At 46.8% G+C, this 23,593-nt stretch overlaps 2 protein-coding genes across 3 annotated transcripts in view; one reads left to right on the top strand and one right to left on the bottom strand.

The window, feature by feature from the left end:
• The window catches only part of BSN (bassoon presynaptic cytomatrix protein), a 100,403-nt gene extending 81,247 nt beyond the window's left edge, over window positions 1-19,156 (bottom strand). For both annotated transcript variants that reach the window (XR_012921483.1, XM_076007709.1), the window contains exon 1: window positions 18,815-19,156. Coding sequence is in view for 1 of the 2 variants with exons in the window: in XM_076007709.1 (XP_075863824.1) it covers window positions 18,815-19,032 (218 nt within the window). In the remaining variant the exon portion in view is untranslated. The remainder of the gene's footprint in view (window positions 1-18,814) is intronic.
• GPX1 (glutathione peroxidase 1) overlaps window positions 1-23,593 on the top strand; it is a 266,951-nt gene that overhangs the window by 55,440 nt on the left and 187,918 nt on the right. The window lies entirely within an intron of this gene.

Genomic DNA, 23,593 nt, shown 5'->3' with positions numbered 1-23,593 from the left:
CTTCTGGTGAGCAACGCCTTCCCTGGAGATAAAGCAGGGTCTATGGAAGAGCTAATCTGTTCAGGTGGGGGGTTGGTAGTGCTCCCTATGTTCCAAGTGCCTAAACCCACCCCCACTGCATGCCATCGAATAATCATCAGCATAATTTACCAGAATCACATACATGGTTGTGGGTCTTATTCTTGAAAGCCATGCCATAAGTGTCTAGACCAGGGGTCCTCAAACTTTTTAAACAGGGGGCCAGTTCACTGTCCCTCAGACCACTGGAGGGCGGGACTATAGTTTAAAAAAACTATGAACAAATTCCTATGCACACTGCACATATCTTATTTTGAAGTAAAAAAACAAACGGGCAAAAACACCTGCATGTGGCCCGCGGGCCGTAGTTTGAGGACGCCTGGTCTAGACCATGTTGACTCGTTTACTGAACTATTCTCTGTGTCCATGGCAATTGGAGGAAGAAAGTATTGAACAATCTCTAAACAATCTGAACAAATGAGAGCAAGTCCTCATTTCCCTGAGGCATCGGGTGCCTGCACAGAGTGAGCACACCACAAAAGTGGGCTGCCCCAAGCAGTAGAGGTCTTGCTCCCATCCAGAGATGCCTAGACTCATCTCTTCTTTTGGCCCTGGAGCCTTACACCCCAGGGCCACCCTGAAGCTGTCCCCTGATCCCCACCCCAAGTCTACTCTACTCAGGGGCCTGTGATCCTTGCAACAGGGGCAAGGCATGTGCCAGTCCTGCACACTGGATACCCCGACACTTTGCTGGACACATGAAAGTTTCTTCATTCCAAAATGGCCAGGGAGATTCATTGAGCAGAGGAAGCCCAGTTCCTATTCCCTTTCCTGCCCCTGACCTGCTGTGGGGTGCTTAGAAACCTACACTACCTCTCTGAAATCAGTATTTCCACCCCACCAGTGATCCTGACCCTCTATTGGCCAGAGCTACACAGAGGAAAAAACACAGCATTTAAACGAAATCCCTCACTTACTATTAAGTATTGTTACTATCTTTTCAAAAGCAATGCATGTCTTTATCTGAACTTCTTGTTTTTTCCTGAGTCAGCCAGTAGGGACTAAGGAAAAGGAAGAGGGAACCTGACTGAGGCCCATGTTCCCTGCCAAACTTTGCTGGGAGGTTCAGTCCTGGTCATTCCTGGCCTGGGGTCACTTCCTCTCAATTTCACAGACCTGAGAATCCCAGAGTGAAGTGCTCATGTGGGGAGTGCAGGGAACACAGAATGCTTTCCAAAAGGACAAAGCTTCTGGTTTCCTCTTTCTTCTTGTCTCTGAAAACAAGTTCTTAGCACCAGTAGGCAGGCCCAGAGCATCAAGCCAGGTCTTGGCTTTGGAAGGGAGGTATTGTTCCCAAGGGTCTCCACCAAGCTCTCTGGCTAAGTTGAGGACAAGGAGGACATTTTTGCTTTCCTCACTTGCAGTCAGGGGTATAGAGGTTTTTGTTTGATTTTTACCATTTAGAAGAGAAGCTGATTGTATGACTCTGGCGTCTGTCCTGGAACCCTGGATAGGCTTCCCAGGGCTCCCTGTACCCAACTGGGTACCTGGGTAGGGATAGCGCCAAGGCTATGTGCCTGCTGCCCTTCAGGCAAGCTTAGGTATACACCAAAATGGCCTGGTAGGTACAAAGTACCAATGAGAGTAGGAACCCTTGGATGGGTTCCACATGTACTCTAACAAAGCTGGGGAGGAAGGCGTGGGCTGGAGGGCAGCAGTGAGACAGATATGGTCTGTTGGGAGCACCCAGAGCAGGCTGCCTTGCTCTGCCTGTTCCCTTCTTCCCTTTCTTCCACTGGCTTAGCCTGTGTATCACAGCTCCCCAAAAGTACCCTGGCAGGAAACCCCTTCTGACTCTGCTCTGTGGGTGGTGTATCTCAGACTGCCAGGCAATCAGTGCTAAGCACCATCATTTGCAAAAGTGCTTTCAGCACAGGAGGGGAGCAGGGATGAATGCTTAGCGCCAGGGGTCCTCAAACTTTTTAAACAGGGGACCAGTTCACTGTCCCTCAGACCGTTGGAGGGCTATTGGAGAGTGCAATGCACATTCCACACATGTGCACATTCCACACACATGCTCTGGTCGGCCGGGGGACAAACCGGCTGCTAAGCAGAACAGGCAGCTGGCAAAAACACCCTGCCGGCCGGATAAATGTCTTCCATGGGCTGCGTGTGGCCCGCGAGCCATAGTTTGAGGACACCTGGTAGCCATTAGTAAAGTCCTACTCCAGTCTACTGGCTTCTGAGCTAGTTCCATGTACCATAGCCTTCATCTTGGGCCCTGGGCCCAAAGAAATATATCCCAGAGTTAAATTATGGTGTCTCTACCCAGTTGTCATAACCCCAGAGCAGCAGACCCAAACCTGGAGCTCCCTCGCTCCTGCCCTCTTTCCAACCCCTAGAATCTGCAAAGGGGGCCCTGTCCCATGCCACGCTCATTCCAGCTGAAGACAAACACCCTTAGCCAGGCTTCATGGAGTTTCGTGAACAAGAGTAAAAGCTAAAGAGTCAAAAAGACACTCTTCCCATAGTGAGGGCTATTCTCTCTGAATCTGGTGGCCTGAGCTTTGGCTCTGAGTAAGAGTGAGACCCCGTCTGTAGACTCTGAGAACCTATGAAATGGGCCAGGCCTTTCAAGTGAACTCTCCAGTCTGAGCCTCAAATTCTGTATGTTTTAGCAGCTATACATGAAGATAAGGAGGATGGACTACAGTGGGGCCCTGATTCCCCCAGGCAACCCCCCACTGAGTCAGAGCTCAAAGAGGGCAGAGACCATACCCTTAATCAAGTTTAACTCAAACATGCTCTGGGGTAGGAAATAGGGATGCTAATCTACCTTGTTCACCTTTCAATCCCCAGCCCTGGGCATGGCACCTGGTATCAACTAATAGATGTTTAAAGCCAGGCCTCATGCTGAATGCTTTCATTCCCAACATTTCATTTGATAAGATAAATGTTTGTTGAATTGAATGTACTTGACTCACTTTTTTGGAGCCCTAGTATTGCCGAAATTTCCTCCTCTTCCTTATCTCTTCCTCAGGGTATTTGTAGGAGCCAGGTGGTATTAATATTAAACCACTTGCAGGGCAGGGGAAGTGCTACTTTACTTTTCCAGCCAAGACTTGAATACCCAGCTGCCTACCCAACATGTCAGTTGGATGCCCCTAAAATACAACTTGTTCAAGACCAAACTCCTGATCTTAGGCCCCACCCCTGATCTTCCCAGTGTAAACCAAATACTCAGCCCAAAACTCAGAGTTCCTCCTGACTCCTCTCTTTTCTAACTCTTCACAGCCAACCCTTCAGCTATCCTTCTGGCTGTATTTCCAGAATATACTCAGAAGCTGGGCACTTTTTACCACTCTCACCACCCTCACACCCCTTCCCAGCTCCCTGTCCTGCTGCCCAGCCTGGGTACAGTGACCATGCCCTCACATCTGAATCCTGCCTAAGCCCCTCACCAGATCCCTGCTGCTGCCCTTGTCTCTCAGACTTAGCAACATAAGAGGAAAACAACGCATGTATTTACTATTTTGTTTCAGCAATCCTTCTAGAAAACTATCTCATAAACACAGTGGTAAAATTAAAACGCACCAGGTCCTTCACTATGGTTCTATATGTGAGAGCAAAAGATTGAATGTAGCCCAGTGTCCACAGATAAACAATGGCACGTCCACATGGTGGAGCATGACACAGATGCAAAAAGGAATCAGGAGGATTTCTATGTCCTGCTACAGGGTGATCTTCAAGATACATTATGTGAAAAAAAGCAAAGTACAGAACAGTGTTTAGGGCCTGCTACCTTTTATATAAACAAGAATGGTAAATATATATTTTTTTCTTTATATTTTCCACAAGAAACAGTGGGAAAAAACTGATAAAATGGTGTCGCGCCCGCCTCGCCAGCAAGGAAGACGCGGCAACTGGAGTTCTTCTGACAGTGCTTTAATGGGGATTGCTTAACTGGTTACATGCGGAAGACCCTGAGCACAAGCTCTCACACACTTATATACTCTAAGGAAGGAGGGAAGTGATGGGGATAGGTTAAGAGCGCGCGAGGGTTATTACTGATAGGCCAAGCTAAGATCCTTCATATGTATACTTAATGAGCCTTCATATGCATACTTAATGAGACAGGAAAAGCCCTTACACCTGCGCGGTTCACCCTGTTTATCAGTCCTGTAGTATGGGCGTGACCAGGAAGCCGGCGCCATCTTGCAATGGCGTTAACACCGCGCCCCACAAAATGGTTTCTTATCAGAGAAGGTCAAGAATAAGGCAGAGAGCCGGGCGCGGTGGCTCACGCCTGTAATCCTATCACTCTGGGAGGCTGAGGCGGGCGGATTGCTCAAGGTCAGGAGTTCGAAACCAGCCTGAGCGAGACCCCGTCTCTACCAAAAATAGAAAGAAATTAATTGACCAACTAAAAATATATATACAAAAAATTAGCCGGGCATGGTGGCACATGCCTGTAGTCCCAGCTACTCGGGAGGCTGAGGCAGTAGGATTGCTGAGCCCAGGAGTTTGAGGTTGCTGTGAGCGAGGCTGATGCCACGGCACTGACTCTAGCCTGGGCAATAAAGTGAGACTCTGTCTCAAAAAATTAAATAAATAAATAAGGCAGAGAGAACAAGATGGAACTAGACAATATACCTTGGTTTTTTTTGTTTTGTTTTGTTTTGAGACAGAGTCTCGATTTGTTGTCCAGGCTAGAGTGAGTGCCGTGGCATCAGCCTAGCTCACGTAAACCTCAAACTCCTGGGCTCGAACGATCCTTCTGCCTCAGCCTCCCGAGTAGCTGGGACTACAGGCATGCGCCACCATGCCGGGCTAATTTTTTACATATATATCAGTTGGCCAATTAATTTCTTTCTATTTATAGTAGAGACGGGGTCTCGCTCTTGCTCAGGCTGGTTTTGAACTCCTGACCTTGAGCAATCCGCCCGCCTCAGCCTCCCAGAGAGCTAGGATTACAGGCGTGAGCCACCGCGCCCGGCCTATTTGGAATACTATGAAAGCTTTATATAATTTTTTAAAATTAAATCAAAAAGGCTGGGCACAGTGGCTCACGCCTATAATCCTAGCACTCTGGGAGGCCCAGGCAGGAGAAGTGCTCAAGGTCAGAAGTTCGAAACCAGCCTGAGCAACAGTGAGACCCCTGTCTCTACTAAAAATATAAAGAAATTAATTGGCCAGCTAAAAATATATAGAAAAAATTAGCCGGACATGGTGGTGCATGCCTGTAGTCCCAGCTACTTGGGAGGCTGAGACCTCCCTTGTTTTTGTTTTAGAGACAGGGTCTTACTGTGGTGCCAGGCTGGAGTGCTGTGGCATCATCATAACTCACTGTAACCTCCAACTCCTGGGCTCAAGCAAGCCTCCTAACTCAGCCTCCTGAGTAGCTGGGACTACAGACACATACCACCATGCCCGACTAATTTTTTCTATTTTTGTTAGAGATGGGATCTCCTTCTTGCTCAGGCTAGTCTCAAACTCTGGCCTCAAGCAATCCTCCTGCCTCGGCCTCCCAAAATGCTAGGATTACAGGTGTGAGCCACCGTGTCTAGCCTTAATTCTTTACTTTGCATGAATTTCTGTCCTTTGCTATGTGACTTTGCAGTTCCTCCAACTAGAAGTAGAGTATACTTTGCCAGCTGTGCTAGACTGCATTTTCCAAAAATGTTCTTGGCAAGACTTACAGTCCCAGTTGCTCTTATAGAACCTGGACACACCCAGTCAAGAGATAGAGTCCATGTCTCCTCCTCTTAAACCTAGACAGGACTTTGTGACTGCCTGGGTGAATAGAATGTACCAGAAGTGACACTGCGTGTCTTTTAAGACTAGGTCATAAAAGGTAGTAGTACAGCCTTCTACCTGCCCCCCATCCTTTGTCCTCTGTCCACCATTGGAACCCAGCAACCACGTTGTAAGGAAACCCAAACTAGCCTACATGGACAGATCACATGGAGAAGCACTGAGGCCCTCAGCTAACATCCAACAGCAACTGTCAGACGTGTAAGTGACAAGCCTTCATATGATTCTCTTTTTTTTTAGACAGAGTCTCACTCTGTCACCCCAGGTAGAATGCAGTGGTGTCATCATAACTCACTGTAGCCTCAAACTCCGGGCTCAAGCGACCCTCCTGCCTCAGCCTCCTGAGTAGCTGGGACTACAGGTGCATGCCATGACACGTGACTAATTTTTCTGTTTTTAGTAGAGACAGGATCTCATTCTTGCTCAGGCTAGTCTTGAACTCCTGACCCCAAGCAATCCTCCCACCTCAGCCTCCCAGAGTGCCAGAATTACAGGCATGAGCCACTGCGCGGCCCAGATGATTCTAATCTCTAGCCTTCGAGTCTTCCAGCTGAAGCTCCAGACTTTGTAGAGCAGAAATAAGCCATTCCACTTTGCCCTGCCTGACTGAATTCCTGACCTACAGAATCTGTGACCAAAATAATGGTTGTTTTCCACCACTAAGTTTTGGGGTAATTTGTTACACAGCCATAGGAACTGCAGTACCACCTCCTTGACTTTGGGCTTAACCATGAATGGCTTTGACTAAAGGAATGTTAGCAGATGTGTCATGTCAGAGGCTTGAAATGTGCTTGCGTGGTTAGGCACACCCTCTTGTGCATCTGTCATCACCCTGGGAAGAAGATGCCCAGCTAGCCTGCTGTCCAAGGAAGATGAGAGACACATGGAGAAGACCTGAGCCCAAATGTAGCCTGCAGCCCAGACTAGGCCAGTTAGTAGACATGTGAGTGAGAATTAAAAAATCGTTATCTGTGGCCGGGCGCGGTGGCTCACGCCTGTAATCCTAGCTCTTGGGAGGCCGAGGCGGGCGGATTGCTCAAGGTCAGGAGTTCAAAACCAGCCTGAGCAAGAGCGAGACCCCGTCTCTACTATAAATAGAAAGAAATTAATTGGCCAACTGATATATATATAAAAAATTAGCCGGGCATGGTGGCGCATGCCTGTAGTCCCAGCTACTCGGGAGGCTGAGGCAGCAGGATCACTGGAGCCCAGGAGTTTGAGGTTGCTGTGAGCTAGGCTGACGCCACGGCACTCACTCTAGCCTGGACAACAAAGCGAGACTCTGTCTCAAAAAAAAAAACAGGCTGGGAAAAAAGCTTAACTTTATATCCTCTTAATTGCATAACCACACAGAGGAGAATTATTTCTAATAACTTTAAAATACAGAACTATACATCCCTGGAAAGATATAACCTAAGGACAAAAGAAACCAGAAAGAAATTAGGCCGGGCGTGGTGGCTCACGCCTGTAATCCTAGCACTCTGGTAGGCTGAGAAGGGCAGATTGTTTGAGCTTAGGAGTTCAAGACCAGCCTGAGCAAGAGCGAGACCCCGTCTCTACTAAAAAAATAGAAAGAAATTAGCTGGACAACTAAAAATATATAGAAAAAATTAGCTGGACATGGTGACACATGCCTGTAGTTCCAGCTACTTGGGAGGCCGAGGCAGAAGAATTGGTTAAGCCCAGGAGTTTGAGGTTGCTGTGAGGGAGGCTGACACCAGGACACTCTAGCCAGGGCAACACAGTGAGACTCTGTCTCCAAAAAAAAAAAAAAAGAAAGGAAATCTTACAACTACGTTCGTATTATTGTTAATAAAAATATCTATATTATTATTTTGAAACAAATACATATACACACATATATATACTTACATACATATACATAAATATATACATCCTACATTCATATATTTATTAGAATAAGGCAAATAGGTAATAATGCCAATATCTTAAGAACTTTAGGAACTGAGTTTTTTTTAGTTTAAGAGAACAGAGGGAGAAATTAAGTAAAAACCCAGTCTATCCTGATTACATTCATAGTTAATCACTAAAACAAATAAACAAAAAAACAAAAAAGAAACCCAGTCTATGGGATAATTCCTATAAATCTATATGGAAATATCAGCATGAACTCTGAAATAGACAGATAGATATTCCATATTTATATAATAAAAGACCTAGAAGCAATTATACCTCAGTAGCTGAGCATGCCTCATGCCCAGACTATAGTCTCCAGACACCATTTCCCAATAAAATGAACCAAGGCTTCTTGAAGAAATGGCCAATGTCAGGTCTGGGGCAGGAAATAGACAAGATGGGGCTGGGACATCCATTGTGCCAAAAATAAAGAAAGTTATCTAAAAACGACATATAGATGTCAAAACGATGTAGGAACCAACCTGAAGGAGTAACCACTGGCCAAAGATGGGACAATTTGAGCATTAAAAAAAATGACGGGAGGCTGAGGCAGAAGGATTGCTTGAGCCCAGGAGTTTGAGGTTGCTGTGAGCTAGGCTGACGCCATGGCACTCACTCTAGCCTGTGCAACAAAGTGAGACTCTGTCTCAAAAAAAAAAAAAAAAAAAATGACTGCAGTAGATTGCAATATATCAAATATGTTTAAATCCATGTGTTTATAATAATATGAAAACAAAACAAAAGCATTTATCTCATTTTTGTATGAACTGAATTTCAGGGTAATCAAATGATTGGCAGATAATTTTCTCTACAGAAGAATTTCAGCTAATGTAACCCTTAATTAAATAATGGATTTAGCTAAGGATCATTAATGAATGCTAAATCTGATAGGTAGAAGGTTGATAGGGACTTTATAATGGATAAATCACTAGTAACACCTGAATCCCCTGATCCATCTTTTCATCACTGAAGTGGAACAAGGGACATTAGTGCATCCCTCTGGGATGCAATAGGAAGCACATAATACCACCAATGCATTATTCTTGCCAAAAAGATTGAACCTGAATCTATTCTGATCTAGATCTAAGCATGAATTTATAGGAAATATGGGGACACTAGGGAACAAGTAAAACGACATCATAAGGAAGTGCTCAGCCAAAACCAAAATAGGAGAGATTCTCAGGACAAATGTCCCTATTTCTTCACCAAATAAATGGCATGAAAAAAAAAAAAAAAAGCAGCAAGGGGGACTGTTAGAGTAAGAGACTTAGGGAATACATCAACCAAATACAGTGTGCAGACCTTGTTTGAATCCTGATTTGAACAAACTGACTCTAAAAAATCATTTTTTAGATAGTCAGTGAAAACTAATTTATAGCTAACTTTTTTGGTTGTGATAATGTCATTGAATTAAATTTAAAGCACCCTTTATTATAAAGTATTTATGAGTGAAATGATATGTTTGGATTTTGAATGAAAATACTCCAGCCAAAAAAAAATGTTGGAGGACAAAACAAGTTGGCAAGGCACTGACCATTGTTGAAGCTGGGTGATGGGCTCCCTGAAGGACCCCATACCATACTATCCTTTCTCCTTTTATGTGTATTTGAAATTTTCATCTGCAGAGTACTTGCTTCTCCTGGGACATCTACTCTACAGAGCCAAAGGCCAGTGTACCAACCCCAGAGAGAGCCCAGCATGACATGGCCAACCAGGAAAGGACAAGTTCCACACAAGGGTTCCTCTGCAGTGTAGAGGGGCTGCCATGGCTAGGGTGCAATGGGTAGTTGCCTCTCCAGTCCAACCCTAGCTCTCCTACTCTGCTCAGCTGGCATCACTCAAAACCTGAGCTAATAAAGCCTAGGCCTTGAGAGTGCAACGCTAGCCACTCAAGGTCAGGTGTAGGGGTTTGGAAAGTGGGCTCACAAGGGCATAGGAAGAGGAGAAAGTCTCACAGTATGATTCCTGAAACAAACACAATGCCTTAATTATTGCTCCAGTTCATGGAACAGAATCAGTATCCAAAAAGAGTGTCACTAGGTTGAAAATGATCTCCAAGTATAACCAGAGAAGACATGGCAGGGACTTGTGCAGGCCCCCATAAATTCATACTTGGGCTGCACAAGTCCAGAACAGAAAGCACCCAGCCTTTGTGTAAAGATGCCCCGTATGAGGCTGGACATGTGTGGGAGTAGCTTCCAGAGAATTCTCAGAAAGGAGTAGGAAAGTGTTCTCATACAGAATGAGTAAAGGTCCCTTGTTCTTCAGACTATGTCACTCATAGTGTGTACGGCATGCTAAGCCCTGGGCCCTGTTTTCTGAGCTTCCCCGTCCTCAGGAAACTGACAGCCTTGAGCAATGCAGCCCAGGTCAGCAAGGGCCCCAGAGTCCCATCACAGCCACAAGAGCTAGAGATGTCAAGTCCAGAGAAGAAGATCAGGGTTGAGGAGATGAGAGCACAAGGGCCCTCAGCCCTGGCACATGACAGGCTTAGTGAGCACCTGCTAAACCTGTGAGCAGATAAGTCAGCTGTGCCAGAGGGCAAAGCTAGGAGCAGCAGATAGAAGATGGTAAGGATGGTAAGGAAATCATCACATAGAAAACAAGACACATGGACAAAAAGAACTTTCTATCAGTGGAGTCATCTGCTTGGAAGGGACCAAAAGCCACTGACCACTGAGGTGGTCATACCAAGGCAGAGCTCCAGCCTGTGCATAGTATGATAGCAGACATTCTGGTACTCATTAGGGGTTGGATTATATGCTCAAAATAAAAGGAGAACAGAGCAAACATACCACTGCTGAAGCCAAACCATGCTCCTGAAAGAAGCAGCCTCACATGCTGGACCTTGACATCGCAGGAGACTTGGCACCACAGAACCCACAGAGCTGCAGAAGCTACAGAGAGTACCATATCCATCTCTTCACTCTACAAATGAAGGAGTCTGCCCAACTGCCCAAATGGAAGGGGCAGAACTAATGTCTCTTTCGGACTATCCTTTTTCATGTCCTACCCTTCTCCACCACAAGCATTTGCCAACTCCAGTTCCCCTAGAAATCATGGGCATGCTGGCTGCTGCCAGAGCACCCACAAGATGTGGGTGGAACAATACTCAGGAGATAAGCAACTGAGGACAGCTGAGAACCCTCCCTAGCCTGCAGCAGGCTCTGTGGGCCCAGGTAGGAGCCTTACTGGCTAGCCAGCCAACCCAGCACAAGAAGGCTGACAGCTTTTCAAGAGCCCCTACCTACCAGAAGCAACCCAGAGGCAGGTTGCCAATAAGCCCCTCTCTTGGCTCCAGGCTTACTGTGCAGTCATCTTGTCCATTCTGAAAAATGTCTGCAGCACGATGGAAGAGCAATCCTCTTCATTTAGAGCTGCTTCTAACTAACCTAAAGGGTGCACATTATACTTTTGATTTATGATCTTCTTTTCTTTTCTTTTCTTTTTTTTTTTTTTTGAGAAGTCTCACTCTGTCGCTCTGGGTTGAGTGTAGTAGTGTCATCATAGCTCACTGCAACCTCAAACTCCTGGGCTCAAGGCATCTTCCTGCCTCAGCCTCCGAGTAGCTGGGACTATAGGTGCATGCCATGATGCCCGGCTAATTTTTCTATTTTAAGCAAAGACAGGGTCTCATTCTTACTCAGGCTGGTCTTGAACTCCTGAGCTCAAGCAATCCTCCCGTCTCAGCCTCCCAAAGTGCTGGGATTACAGGCATGAGCCACTGTTCCCAGCCTATGACCTTGTTTTCTATCATCAATGGGGCTGAAGAACAATGAGAAGTATCACCCTTCCTTTTTACACACCTCACAGAAATCAGCTGTCAGAGCTGGAAGGGACTTTGGAGATAATCTCGTTAAACCTCTCATTTTACAGATGAAAAAGCTGAGGACCTATCCAACATGCACAAGCCAGTTCTGGGCAATGTCAGGATTGATATCTTTTTCTCTTTTTTTTTTTGAGATAGAGTCTCACTATGTTGCCCAGGCTAGAGTGCCATGGCATTAGCCTAGCTCACAGCAACCTCAAAAACCTAGGCTCAAGCAATCCTGCTGCCTCAGCTTCCCGAGTAGCTGGGACTACAGGCATGCACCACCATGCCTGGTTACTTTTTTCTATATATTTTTAGCTGGCCAATTACTTTCTTTCTATTTGTTTTTTAGTAGAGACGGTGTCTCACTCTTGCTCAGGCTGGTTTCAAACTCCTGACCTTGAGCAATCCGCCCACCTCAGCCTCCCAGAGTGCTAGGATTACAGATGTGAACCACCACGCTCGGCCTGTCAGGATTGATTTCTGAACCCCCACCTCAGATGCTTCCACTATTCTTCACCGCTGACACCACCCTCCCCTGTCCTTTGCTCAAATGTCACACTCCTTGATCCTTTTCCCCTCCTCAAAGCCCTTCCCATCCTCTAGCTAAATTTCCCATCTTTCCAGAGGAGAAGGCAGAGGGGTGGCACAGTTCTCTAGCTGTGTTCAGCATACGGCATTTTGGCTTGCTAAAATCTCTAGCTGGCTGTTCTTCTAAATCGCTCACTTAGGCCTTTGGAGCTTCCCAACAGAATAAGTTAATGTTGTGAATGTGTTTTGTAAGCTGTAAAACACCATATAAATATATGCTCTACTATTTTAGAATATGAAATAATACAACCTTTTAATCATACTCTCATTTATCTTGCCTCTACGAGATAAAGAGAAGGCAGGAGCAAACCCTAGTTTAAGGAAGAGGAAGTTGAGGGTAAAGATCTGGACAAGTATTTCTCCTCCTTCAGACTATGAGCCCCTTGAGGACAGAACCCATTTTGTGCTCCTTCCTTTGTTCCTCACATTTCACCAAGGGACAGGCATCCAATAGGTGTTCAGCAAAGGGTTTCCTGAATACAGGGATAAAATTTCACTTTAAAATTCTTTTACTTGGCCAGGCGCAGTGGCTCACACCTGTAATCCTAGCACTCTGGGAGGCCAAGGCAGGTGGATTGCTCAAGGTCAGGAGTTTGAAACCAGCCTGAGCAAGAGTGAGACCCCGTCTCTACTATAAATAGAAACAAATTAATTAGCCAACTAATATATATAGAAAAAATTAGCCAGGCATGGTGGCGCATGCCTGTAGTCCCAGCTACTTGGGAGGCTGAGGCAGTAGGATTGCTTGAGCCCAGGAGTTTGAGGTTGCTGTGAGCTAGGCTAACGCCACGACACTCACTGTAGCTTAGGCAACAAAGTGAGACTCTGTCTCAAAAAAATAAAAATAATTAAAATAAAATAAAATTATTTTACTTCTAAGTAGAATCTAACTGGAGAAATCCTTACAACCATTGCCATGTACAAAAATAGTACAGGTGATGGGGTGGGAAGGTTAGGGAAATGTTGCCCAAAAGATACAAAACTTCACTTAGATAGGAGGAATAAATTCAAGAGATCTATTGTACAACATAGTGACTACAGTTAATAGCAATGTATTATATTCTTGTAAATCGCTGAGAGCAGATTTTAAGTGTTCTCACCATAAAAAATAAGTATATGAGGTAATGAATATGTTAATTAGCTTAATTTAGCCATTTCACAATATATCCAATATTTCTTTTTTTTTGAGACAGAGTCTTGCACTGTTTCCCGGGTTAGAGTGCTGTGGTGTCAGCCTAGCTCACAGCAACCTCAAACTCCTGGGCTCAAGCGATCCTCCTATCTCAGCCTCCCAAGTAGCTGGGACTATAGGCATGCACCACCATGCCTGGCTAATTTTTCTATACATTTTTAGTTGTCCAGCTAATTTCCTTCTATTTTTAATAGAGACAGGGTCTCGCTCTTGCTCAGGCTGGTCTCGAACTCCTGGCCTCAAGCAATCCTCCAGACTTGGTCTCCCAAAATACTAAGATTACAGGGATGAGCTTCTGCAACTGGCCAAGAAACCTTTTTATGAAAAGTTAGAATTGGCTGGGCATGGCAGCTCACACCTATAATCTCAGCACTTTGGGAGACCAATGTGAGGACTGATCACTTGAGGCCATGACCTCAAGACAAGCCTGAACAAAATAGTGGGACACTCATCTCTAAAAAAGATTTTTAAAAATTAGCTGGGTGCAGCTATGATCGTGCCACTGCACTCTAGCCCACTCTCACTCTGTCTAGGTGACACAGCAAGACCCTGTCTCAAAAAGAAAAAAAAAGCGAGAATTTCTTGGCCAAAAGAATGAAATTTGAATCGGAATAGCTTCTAGATAGAATTCCCTATTTACAGGAAAACTATAGGACAGAGAAACATCTTAAATGACACCACAGGGATACGATCAGCATAATCCAGACTATGAGACAGGACAAATGACACAGTTCTCTAATACATAAATTGCAGTGGGGAAAAATAAAGAAGGAACCACGTATTTTAAAAAACTGGAGAGATGCATCAGATAAATGAATGTGTAGACCCCATTTAGATCACAATTCAAATAAACCAACTGTAAATTCATAAGCAAATTCATAAGACAATCAGAAAAACAGAACCCTCATCGGATATTTGCTGAATTTAAGAAGGGATTGTTATCCTGTTTAGATGTGATTATGGTGCTGTGGTTGTTTATACAAAGCCCTTATTTCCTGGAAATGCACACTAAAATACTGAAAATGAAATGTTAGGATGTTTGAATTTGCTCCTGTGGGAAGCAGGAGGTGAGGGAAATAGACTAAATTCAATTAGCTATAAGTTGACGAGGGTGGTGGCTGGGCAATGGAACACAGGAGTTCATTAGACTATTCTATTTTTATAGAAATAGAAAAATTTTTTGAAAATTTCTCCAATAAGAAAGATATATATATATATATATATATATATATTTTTTTTTTTTTTTTTTTTTTTTTTTTGAGACAGAGTCTCGCTTTGTTGCCCAGGCTAGAGTGAGTGCCGTGGCGTCAGCCTAGCTCACAGCAACCTCAAACTCCTGGGCTCGAGTGATCCTTCTGCCTCAGCCTCCCGGGTAGCTGGGACTACAGGCATGCGCCACCATGCCCGGCTATTTTTTTTATATATATATATATCAGTTGGCCAATTAATTTCTTTCTATTTATAGTAGAGACGGGGTCTCGCTCTTGCTCAGGCTGGTTTTGAACTCCTGACCTTGAGCAATCCGCCCGCCTCGGCCTCCCAAGAGCTAGGATTACAGGCGTGAGCCACAGCGCCCGGCCAAGAAAGATATTTTTTAAAGATAGCCTTTCTCCCCCTAATCTTTCCATCTCTGCATTGCTGTTTTTATCAACAGTATTTTGCCAGCCTTACTAATGCTAAGAACAACTATATTATCAAAGCTACCCCTCTTTCCCTAGCAAGAGATGCAAAAATGGTTGCTCCCTTTGGGTAAAACTTTGACATCATCACCACTCAGATGTGATGTCACTTTAATACACACCCATGACATGTCCTCTGTAAGAATCCAGCCACTGTGGCAAACAAGATCTCTAAATGACAAAGGAGAATTATTTCCAAACCTGGCAATTGTGTCCTTTCATTTTATCTTTACAAATTAGTCCCAGATTTCCCTAGAGCCTGATTGTTAGTTGATACAACAAGTCTGGCTAATCCCAGACTAGAGGCCTGACAAATCCATTTTGAGAAAAGAATTCTCAGTGTGATTCTCAGAGCAGCCTCACTCACCTTCCAGCATATGACTAGATTCTATGTGCCCAGCTGCCTTTGGCTCAAAATGTCTCCCTGGCATATAGGCAAGAAGTGAGTAGAGGAAACTTCAGTCTTGATCATGGATTTTGATGGGTAATGAGGGAGAGGTGCCTCACCTGGCTTTTCTCCAGTTCTCCTCTAACCCCCTGCACTCAGCCTCATTTCTCTGCTCACTGTCCCTGCCTGTGTAGACCACACTCCTTATTCTATATCCCTCTCTCTCCACTTCTCCTAACCCCATCATTTTTCCAAGATGCCTTAGGTCTCTACCTCCCTTGAAACCTGGCTTTGCCTCTCCACTCTTGCCACTTGACAACCCTTCTAGAAGCACTGCCTATTTGACACTTCTCGGACACTGAACTTCCCAGTGTCTCTCCTAGAGCACTTCAAGAGCAATCTGACCAACCAGTCTGTGAGGTGCTAGAGGGCAAGGAAGCACCATATACCCTTCCAGACACTCCACAAAGCCAAGCACTATGCTTGCTCTTGAAAGCTGGTAAATACACCTTAGCTGACTGACTAAAAGTCAATTTGAAAATGTCAAAACATTTCAAATACACAAGTCTACAGATCTGGTGTTGACCAGATAGGCTGCCACTAGTTGACATGGCTCCTTTGTGTGATTATTTTATTTGGGGGGGTGTCTTTTTCTTTTTTCTTTCTTTTTGTGTGTGCAATTATTTTAAAAGGTACCTTCTGGGGTACTGATAAGGGTCACTGATAAAATTCTATCTTGATCTGATGGTGTACCATGGATCATGGGTATATGTATGGGTAAAATCCCATCAATATGTGTATCCCACCATACATTAGGCATAACTCCATACATAAGTGAATGAATGAATGAATGAATGATGCCCCTTTCTTTAAGAGGATGCAACCCACACCAGGGTACACAGTTTAGAGAGTGGAGGCTGGGGCAGAATTCAGCCTTCTCCCAATCTGGCACTCCATAGGATAAGGCACAGCCTATATAATTGTACATGGTGACCCTGAGACCAGAAGGAGAAAGCCTTTCCTTGTGGGACTCTTCAATGCCCAAAGCCCCACATCATCCCAATGCACTATGAGGCAACACTATGGGTATGACAGTACTGCTACTGATTGGGATTCAAGTGAGGGTCTTCACCCGCAAATGCTGAAGCCACCCCCTCGCAGAGTACAAGTCAGTTCAGAATGAGGATGAAAAGACTAATTCAGCCTAGGGTGACAAGGGGTAATATATCAGTAGGAAAGAGCAAGGATCACCCCATCAGAACCTCAGTTCCATCTCCCTCTGCAGTGAGTAAAATGATCTCCCCTTTATCTGACCCTCTCTACCCACTTCCATGATGTTTGTGACTGCCTCAAAATTCACAGTCTTGCTGGAAACAAATATGTGCCTGTGCTAATGCTCTTTCCTGAATGCCCAGAAGCACATGCCATAGGGCTTTTGCTCCATCAATGGGCCAATCTGTTCAGCAGCATCTCAGACCAGAACATGCTAAATTTGGCATCAGGTACCTGAGATGCTCTGGTGAGAGGAAATAGACGCCATTCTGATGCTGAAGACCACAGAGGTGTTGCTCAGCTGAGGTGCTATGATAAGCTGAATGTCAGTTGGAAGAGTAATCGCACCTCCTAAAGGTCCCCAGTTCTGAGCTTTGGTGACAAATAGCCAGCTCACCTCCAGAGCCTGATAGTCACGGGTCTCAGCACCACAAACCCATGTGTGAGCCTTGCCCACAGCCAGGTTAGAGATTGTATGACTGCTAAATCCATGGTTCCCCTCACCCACAGCAGTTGATGGGTCTGCCCTGAAGCAGAATGCACAGGCAAAATAGAAATGAAACCTTAAAAAGAAATATGAACAGTAGACACCAGCCTCCTTCCTGTCCCTCTGAGCTATCCAAGTCTTTCCAAAATCTTGTATTCTTGGCTCTGCAATATCTGGTAAACTACAAACAGAGCAGCCTGTTTGGTTACCAGAAGAGAAATGCCAAATTCCCCACACAGAAAACTCCCAATGACAAGGTGTTTTTCCATTCAACTGTAGATTTCCCTTGGAGGGAGAGCACTGAAGCCTGGGTGAGCCTCCCTCAAGCTAAAACCCAAACAGCAACTGAGCACGCAGCAAAATGGATAGTGTTTGCAGTGCTAAGAGCTGTGTGCTATCCAACTGCATCACTGTAATAGCTAATATAAAATGGGCAAATCCCACCTCAAAAAGGGATGCTCACAGGCTGGCCTGTCTGAGGCAGCTTTCAGGATACTAAAAGCCATTCATTACTGTTAGTTTTCTAAAAATTGACTTCTGAGGAAATAAACACATGAGAAGCACCAGTTGGGTAGCTGAAGAATCAAAAATTATGCTCCCTCACAGTTTATGTGCTCCCACACAGAAAAGCCAAGGCAACATATATCAGGCAGGCTCACATGGAACCAGGAGCACCTCCCCCCAAGCCCACAGGGGTTTTGCTACTCCCCAGGCCTATTTGGTACAAAGATAATGCCTTCCATTTTATCTTGTCATCTCTTCGTAGTTTTACTGAGTTTTCAGTCTATTGACTTATTATACATTGGCATTCTCCTCCAGTGCATTCATTGCCACTTGATTGTTTTAGCAGGACCTGGGTTGGTGCACATTTAAAACAAGCTGGTTTCCTGGTATTTGATCAGATATGTTCTGTTTAAAGCATTCTATGTGGTTTGAGGTGCTGATCTAAATCATAAGGTGAGGAGAACACATCTGGTGCTAGATGACTCAATAGCAATTTTTATTCACCCCAAAGTGTTTCACTAAATCTTGGTGAAAGCACATGATCCTGTTAGTATTCTTGGGCTTTAAAAAAGTACCTTTTTCGTGTCCAGTGGGCAATTTTCCTTCCCCCAAAGATGATTACAGCCACTAAATGCCGGAGGAAAACGCAAGACCAAGTTCACGGTTCAACTATTTTCATATCTCTCTGTTTCTCGCAGTGACACTTATCTTCCCTGACAGCCACTCCCATTGTGCTCTTTCCTCGGCCCAACACAATGGACACATGCAAACACCAGCAGACAGGGAGGACGTTTTCCATCCCATTGCTTCCCTGTGCAGAGGGACCAGGCTAAGGTTACATAAGCCCCTCCTGAGCGGTCGGGCCCTGGCGTTGGGAAGAAGCGAATTTGGGGTTCGTGACGAAGTCACGGTCTGCAGGCCCCGACTGACCCTGTGCTCGTCATCCTGCCTCGCCAAGGCGGGGCAGCTGGAAAGGAAGGCCGGCTTCCCGCGACCACCTAGCTCACACCAATCCGGCAGGATTCAAAGTGCGGTGGGACACCGAACCTCCCTGTCCACACTAGATAGCGGGATCCCGGGCCCCAGCCCCTGGCATCAGGATGCAGCTCACCGCCCCCCGGGCGCCGAGACACGCGCTTACCTGCCCGCGCCGGGGCCGGGGCCCGGGCCGGGGCCGGGGCCGGGGCCAGGGACTGGTGGTCCCCCAGTAGCCCGCGCTGCTCCCGCCGCGGGGAGCTGTCCGCCACCGGCCGGTGCTGAAGGCGGCTTCCCTGCGCCGGGGCCCGGGCCGGGACCGGAGCCTCCGGGAGGCAACGGCCCGTCGCCAGCGCCGCCCTCCAGGCTGGCCTCGTTGCCCATGGCTGGCAGGAGGGCGGGCAGGGTAGGGGTCGCACTGCGCCCGGGCCGGCGGCTCCCGGGCGGTTTTCACACTCTCTGCACCGCCGCCGCCGCCGCCATCTCCCAGCTTGGCTCGCGTCGCCGCCTGCCGCTACGCATGCGCGTCCCGCGCGCCCCTTCCCTGCCCACGGCCCCCCCTTGCGCGCGCTCCCGCCAGGCTCGGGGTCGCCCGGAAACCGCCGCCAGCGCCCGCGCATGCGTCCTCTGGGGCCGACGCGGCTCGCTGGAGCTAACTGCAGCCAAGTGGGGGCTATCGGGAGCGATCCACTGGACACGTGCGGAAGGGCACCCGCCACTAGAAGCGGCCGCAGGAGCGTCGCGCCGTGCCCTGCTCCAGAGTCAGTGGCGCTTTCCGCCTCTGGGAACTCGGGAATGACAATTCTCCTTCCAGTAACCTGAGTGCTGCAGCGGGTGGGCGTCGTGAGGACAGTCCTCGAAGAGAGGCCACCACAATGTGTCCTCAAAGGATGCATAGGAGTTGGAAAGGCAAAGGAACAAGAGTGTTTGGAAACTCAAGGTCATAGAAGGAAAGAGACAGGGTGGTACAGCCGGATTGTGAGGGTCTCGAAGACCAACTGAGGAGTGAAGACTTTATCCAGATGGCAATGGGAACCATCTGGGGTTCACGCTGAGGCCTAGTCCCATGGAACAGGAGTCTCAGGAAGCAACCCGGGGAAAGATGGAGGGTCTGTCAGGGCTGGCCTGAAATCAGCTGAAAGGCCACTTCAGCAGGCCCTGGGAGAGTGACCTTGGGGATGGGGAAGAGTAGTTGATGTGTTTCAGAAGCCTTGAGCTGTGGGCCCCAAAGACTGTCTAGATGAGGGGCTGCAGGTTGCCTCTGCATTAACCTGAGAGCTCACCGAATTTCTTTTCCCCTGTCTCATGTTCACAGACTAGTGTTTGCACACTACTCAGCATTATCTTTTTTTTTTTTTTTTTGAGACAGAGTCTCACTTTATTGCCCAGGCTAGAGTGAGTGCCGTGGCGTCAGTCTAGCTCACAGCAACCTCAAACTCCTGGCTCAAGCAATCCTCCTGCCTCAGCCTCCCAAGTAGCTGGGACTTACAGGCATTCGCCACCATGCCCGGCTAATTTTTTACATATATATCAGTTGGCCAATTAATTTCTTTCTATTTGTAGTAGAGACGGGGTCTCGCTCTTGCTCAGGCTGGTTTCGAACTCCTGACCTCGAGCAATCCGCCCGCCTCGGCCTCCCAGAGAGCTAGGATTATAGGCGTGAGCCACCGCGCCCGGCCTAGCATTATCTTTCTCATGGCTTTTCACATAAGCCTGTGCTTTCCTGAGAGAGAATGTTTCCTAGAAGATCCACATGATATTCCAGTGCACTTTTGGCCTCATAAATCATGGCTGTGTAGAAGGGCTTAAGTAACCTGAACCCATTTAATTTTCCTAATGATGAGGAATATATCACTTAGGATGTCAGTACAACTAACCTGACCTGGAATAATCCAGGGATCCCAGTGAACACTGATAACTGATAACTCAGAAGTTGGGAGGAGCAGGTAAGAGAAAGAGGAAATGCAGAGCCCCCACTTCCTAGCATTTTCTTCTGACCTTATATCTCCTGCACTTCAGGCTAAACTGCCTGGCCTCACTGGGACTGCCTTGGAGGAGGAAAGCCTGTCTGCCTACATTATGATGGCCCTTACTGTGTTTCCTCCTGTGCTATAGGATGTTTGATTTAGCTTCATGAGTGTCTGGTGACTACATGTACACATTTAGGCTCCACAAGAGTCCATATCTCGGCCAGGCGCAGTGTCTCACGCCTGTAATCCTAGCACTCTGGGAGGCCGAGGCGGGCAGATTGCTCGAGGTCAGGAGTTCAAAACCAGCCTGAGCAAGAGCGAGACCCTGTCTCTCTACCATAAAAATAGAAAGAAATTAATTGGCCAACTAATATATATAGAAAAAAAAATTAGCCAGGCATGGTGGCACATGCCTGTAGTCCCAGCTACTTGGGAGGCTGAGGTAGAAGGATCGCTTAAGCCCAGGAGTTTGAGGTTGTTGTGAGCTAGGCTGACGCCATGGCACCCACTCTAGCCTGGGCAACAAAGTGAGACTCTGTCTCAAAAAAAAGAGTCCATATCTCATCCCCACCACTCCCCAGATGGGACCTTGGCAACTAACTGAGGCTGGCTGAGCCTCCATTTCCTAGTCTGCAAAGTTAGGATATTAGTAACCCCTCTAATATGGAGGGTTTTAAGGGTAGAGTGGCTGATTATAGTAAAACACAAGGACAGGTGCCTGGCACACACATGGCAACTCTCTTATTAGTTGTCTCTCTGGTGGTGGTCTGGGATTTGGGAGTCTTATGCCACACCTTTCCTTCTGGGGAAGAACATGTGCACAAGCACTATGGGCAGGCCAGTAGCCTGACCTTGTCCCAACCCAGGCTATTCTGGCTTCAGTCACCAGTCAGTGTGGGCTTGAGCTACTTGGAAAATGGAAAAAGATGTTTATTTTTTGTTTTTGTATAAGCCACAAGAGCTATAGCTTTCCACATATTTAAATCAACATGCCCCTAGTTCCTGTGGGGTAATTAGCCATACCCAGCCAGCAGGCCTGTGGAGTTGCCCTGCTCAGAGTGGATTCCTGCCTGTTAGCAGAACTCCAGGTTCTCTGCTGCCTTGACGACAAAGAGTACAGCACAGTGGACCCAGGAGGACCTAGAAGTATAGGTCAATGGTGGCCCTCCTTTCCTCTCAACTCTCCTAGTTCCATTTCCTCTGAAGAGCATTCCCAGGAACATTCCTGCCTGTCAACATCCACCCCTGGCATTCAGCCCAAGGACTCCTGCCAAGCATGGGATGGTGCTGGCCTCTGATTGTCTGGGGCTCTGATTCAGTCTCCTATTTTTATTCACCACCCTAGGGGTTGTTTCCTTTCTCTTGACCTAGACTGGGGCTCCTAAACAGCAGGACCTTGTATGCTTTGTCCTATCCCCTGGGTTGCCCTTCAGCAGACCCTCAGGGGTTGATGGTTGGGCTGGGTTCTCCGTGCTGCTCACCAGCACTTCCAAGGGGTCCACCAACCACCAGGCTTTAAAACACCTAGAGAGATCTTTGGCTTTAGCTTCTTTTTTTTTTTTTTTTTTTTAATTTTGAGACAGAGTCTCACTCTGTTGCCTGGGCTAGAGTGCAGTGCATCAGTCTCCCTCACAGCAACCTCAAACTCCTGGGCTCCAGTGATCCTCCTGCCTCAGCATCCTGGGTAGCTGGGACTACAGTCATGCACCACCATGCCCGGCTAATTTTTTCTATATATTTTTAGTTGGCCAATTAATTTGTTTCTATTTTTAGTAGAGACGGGGGCTCGCTCTTGCTCAGGCTGGTCTTGAACTTGTGAGCTCAAACGATCCACCCACCTCGGCCTCCCAGAGTGCTAGGATTACAGGCGTGAGCCACCACACCCGGCCTAGCTTCTCATCTAGTAAGTTAACAGGGAGAGTGCTGAGATTGCATTCAATTTCTCCTCATACAGTAGTTGTTGATGAGCTATTTTCACTCACCTAGAATTCACTAGGCTTGACTATAGTTTATGACAGGTGAATAAACAAATCTCTCAGTTTGTGCAAACCAGCTGTGTGATGTGTCTGATACCATTCCCTTCTGGGCCCAACTGCCCCACCAGGGACAGGATGGAGCTAGAGACCCTGCAGGAGTTTCCCAGCCCCCTAAGCTACACTTGCTGAAGGTAGCTTCTTCCTCCTTCAGCATTACATGTGACACATGACAGCCATTTTGGAGATTGCCAGATGTGAGGAGAATGAATCCACATGGCAAAATGGAACTGATGGGTAGACATGTGTCCTCTTACTTCTCTAACCTGTGCTCTCAGACCAGAGGGAAAATGGAATCAGGAAAAAAAAAAAACAAAAACACCCAGGTAGGAAAAGGCCCAGTCAGAGAGATTAGTGGAATGATTAGTCACCAGAAGGCAAATTTTGGGAGAATGAAGAATTACTGTACCCAGGAACTGTACCCAGAGGCCAGGTGGGCCATGGGTAAGGCAGCATGCGGATCAGCCCTAGGAAGGGGAGGTGGAGTAGAGCTCAGACTCTGGGTCTTTCCTGCTTCCTTCCAAAGTCCAGTTCACCCTGGGCTGATGTATTCATTGTGGTGGCCTCCACAAAGAGGCATGGGATCCAAAGATGAAGATATCTATGGTGGTGAAGAAGAATGGCAAACTGCAGGCAAGAGTAGGAGATGCAGAGATCAGAGGTGGATGAGAATGGGGAAGTATGGCAGAGGAGAGACTGCATCTGGATGATGTAGTGCCATGGGATTTGGACTATTCCAGAGAGGATGGGGAGAGCTGGCTCCTATCTATAGGTCTCCCTGAACTCTGTACCTTTCTTTTCGCTATAGCGCTGCTGAAGCCTGTCTCACCTCCCAGTGAGAAGCAACTCAGGAAATTGGCTTCTTGCCCCCAATCTTCCTCTGGGAGAGAGAAATAGAACTGAAGTGGAAGGAAGGAAGGAAGCCCAAAGAAGCAGAGGCTT

Source organism: Microcebus murinus, chromosome 1 (assembly GCF_040939455.1).
Source record: "Microcebus murinus isolate Inina chromosome 1, M.murinus_Inina_mat1.0, whole genome shotgun sequence".
NCBI classification, from domain to species: domain Eukaryota; kingdom Metazoa; phylum Chordata; class Mammalia; order Primates; family Cheirogaleidae; genus Microcebus; species Microcebus murinus.
Note: the sequence above shows the minus strand (reverse complement) of the source record. Positions and strands in the feature narration are given on the sequence as shown.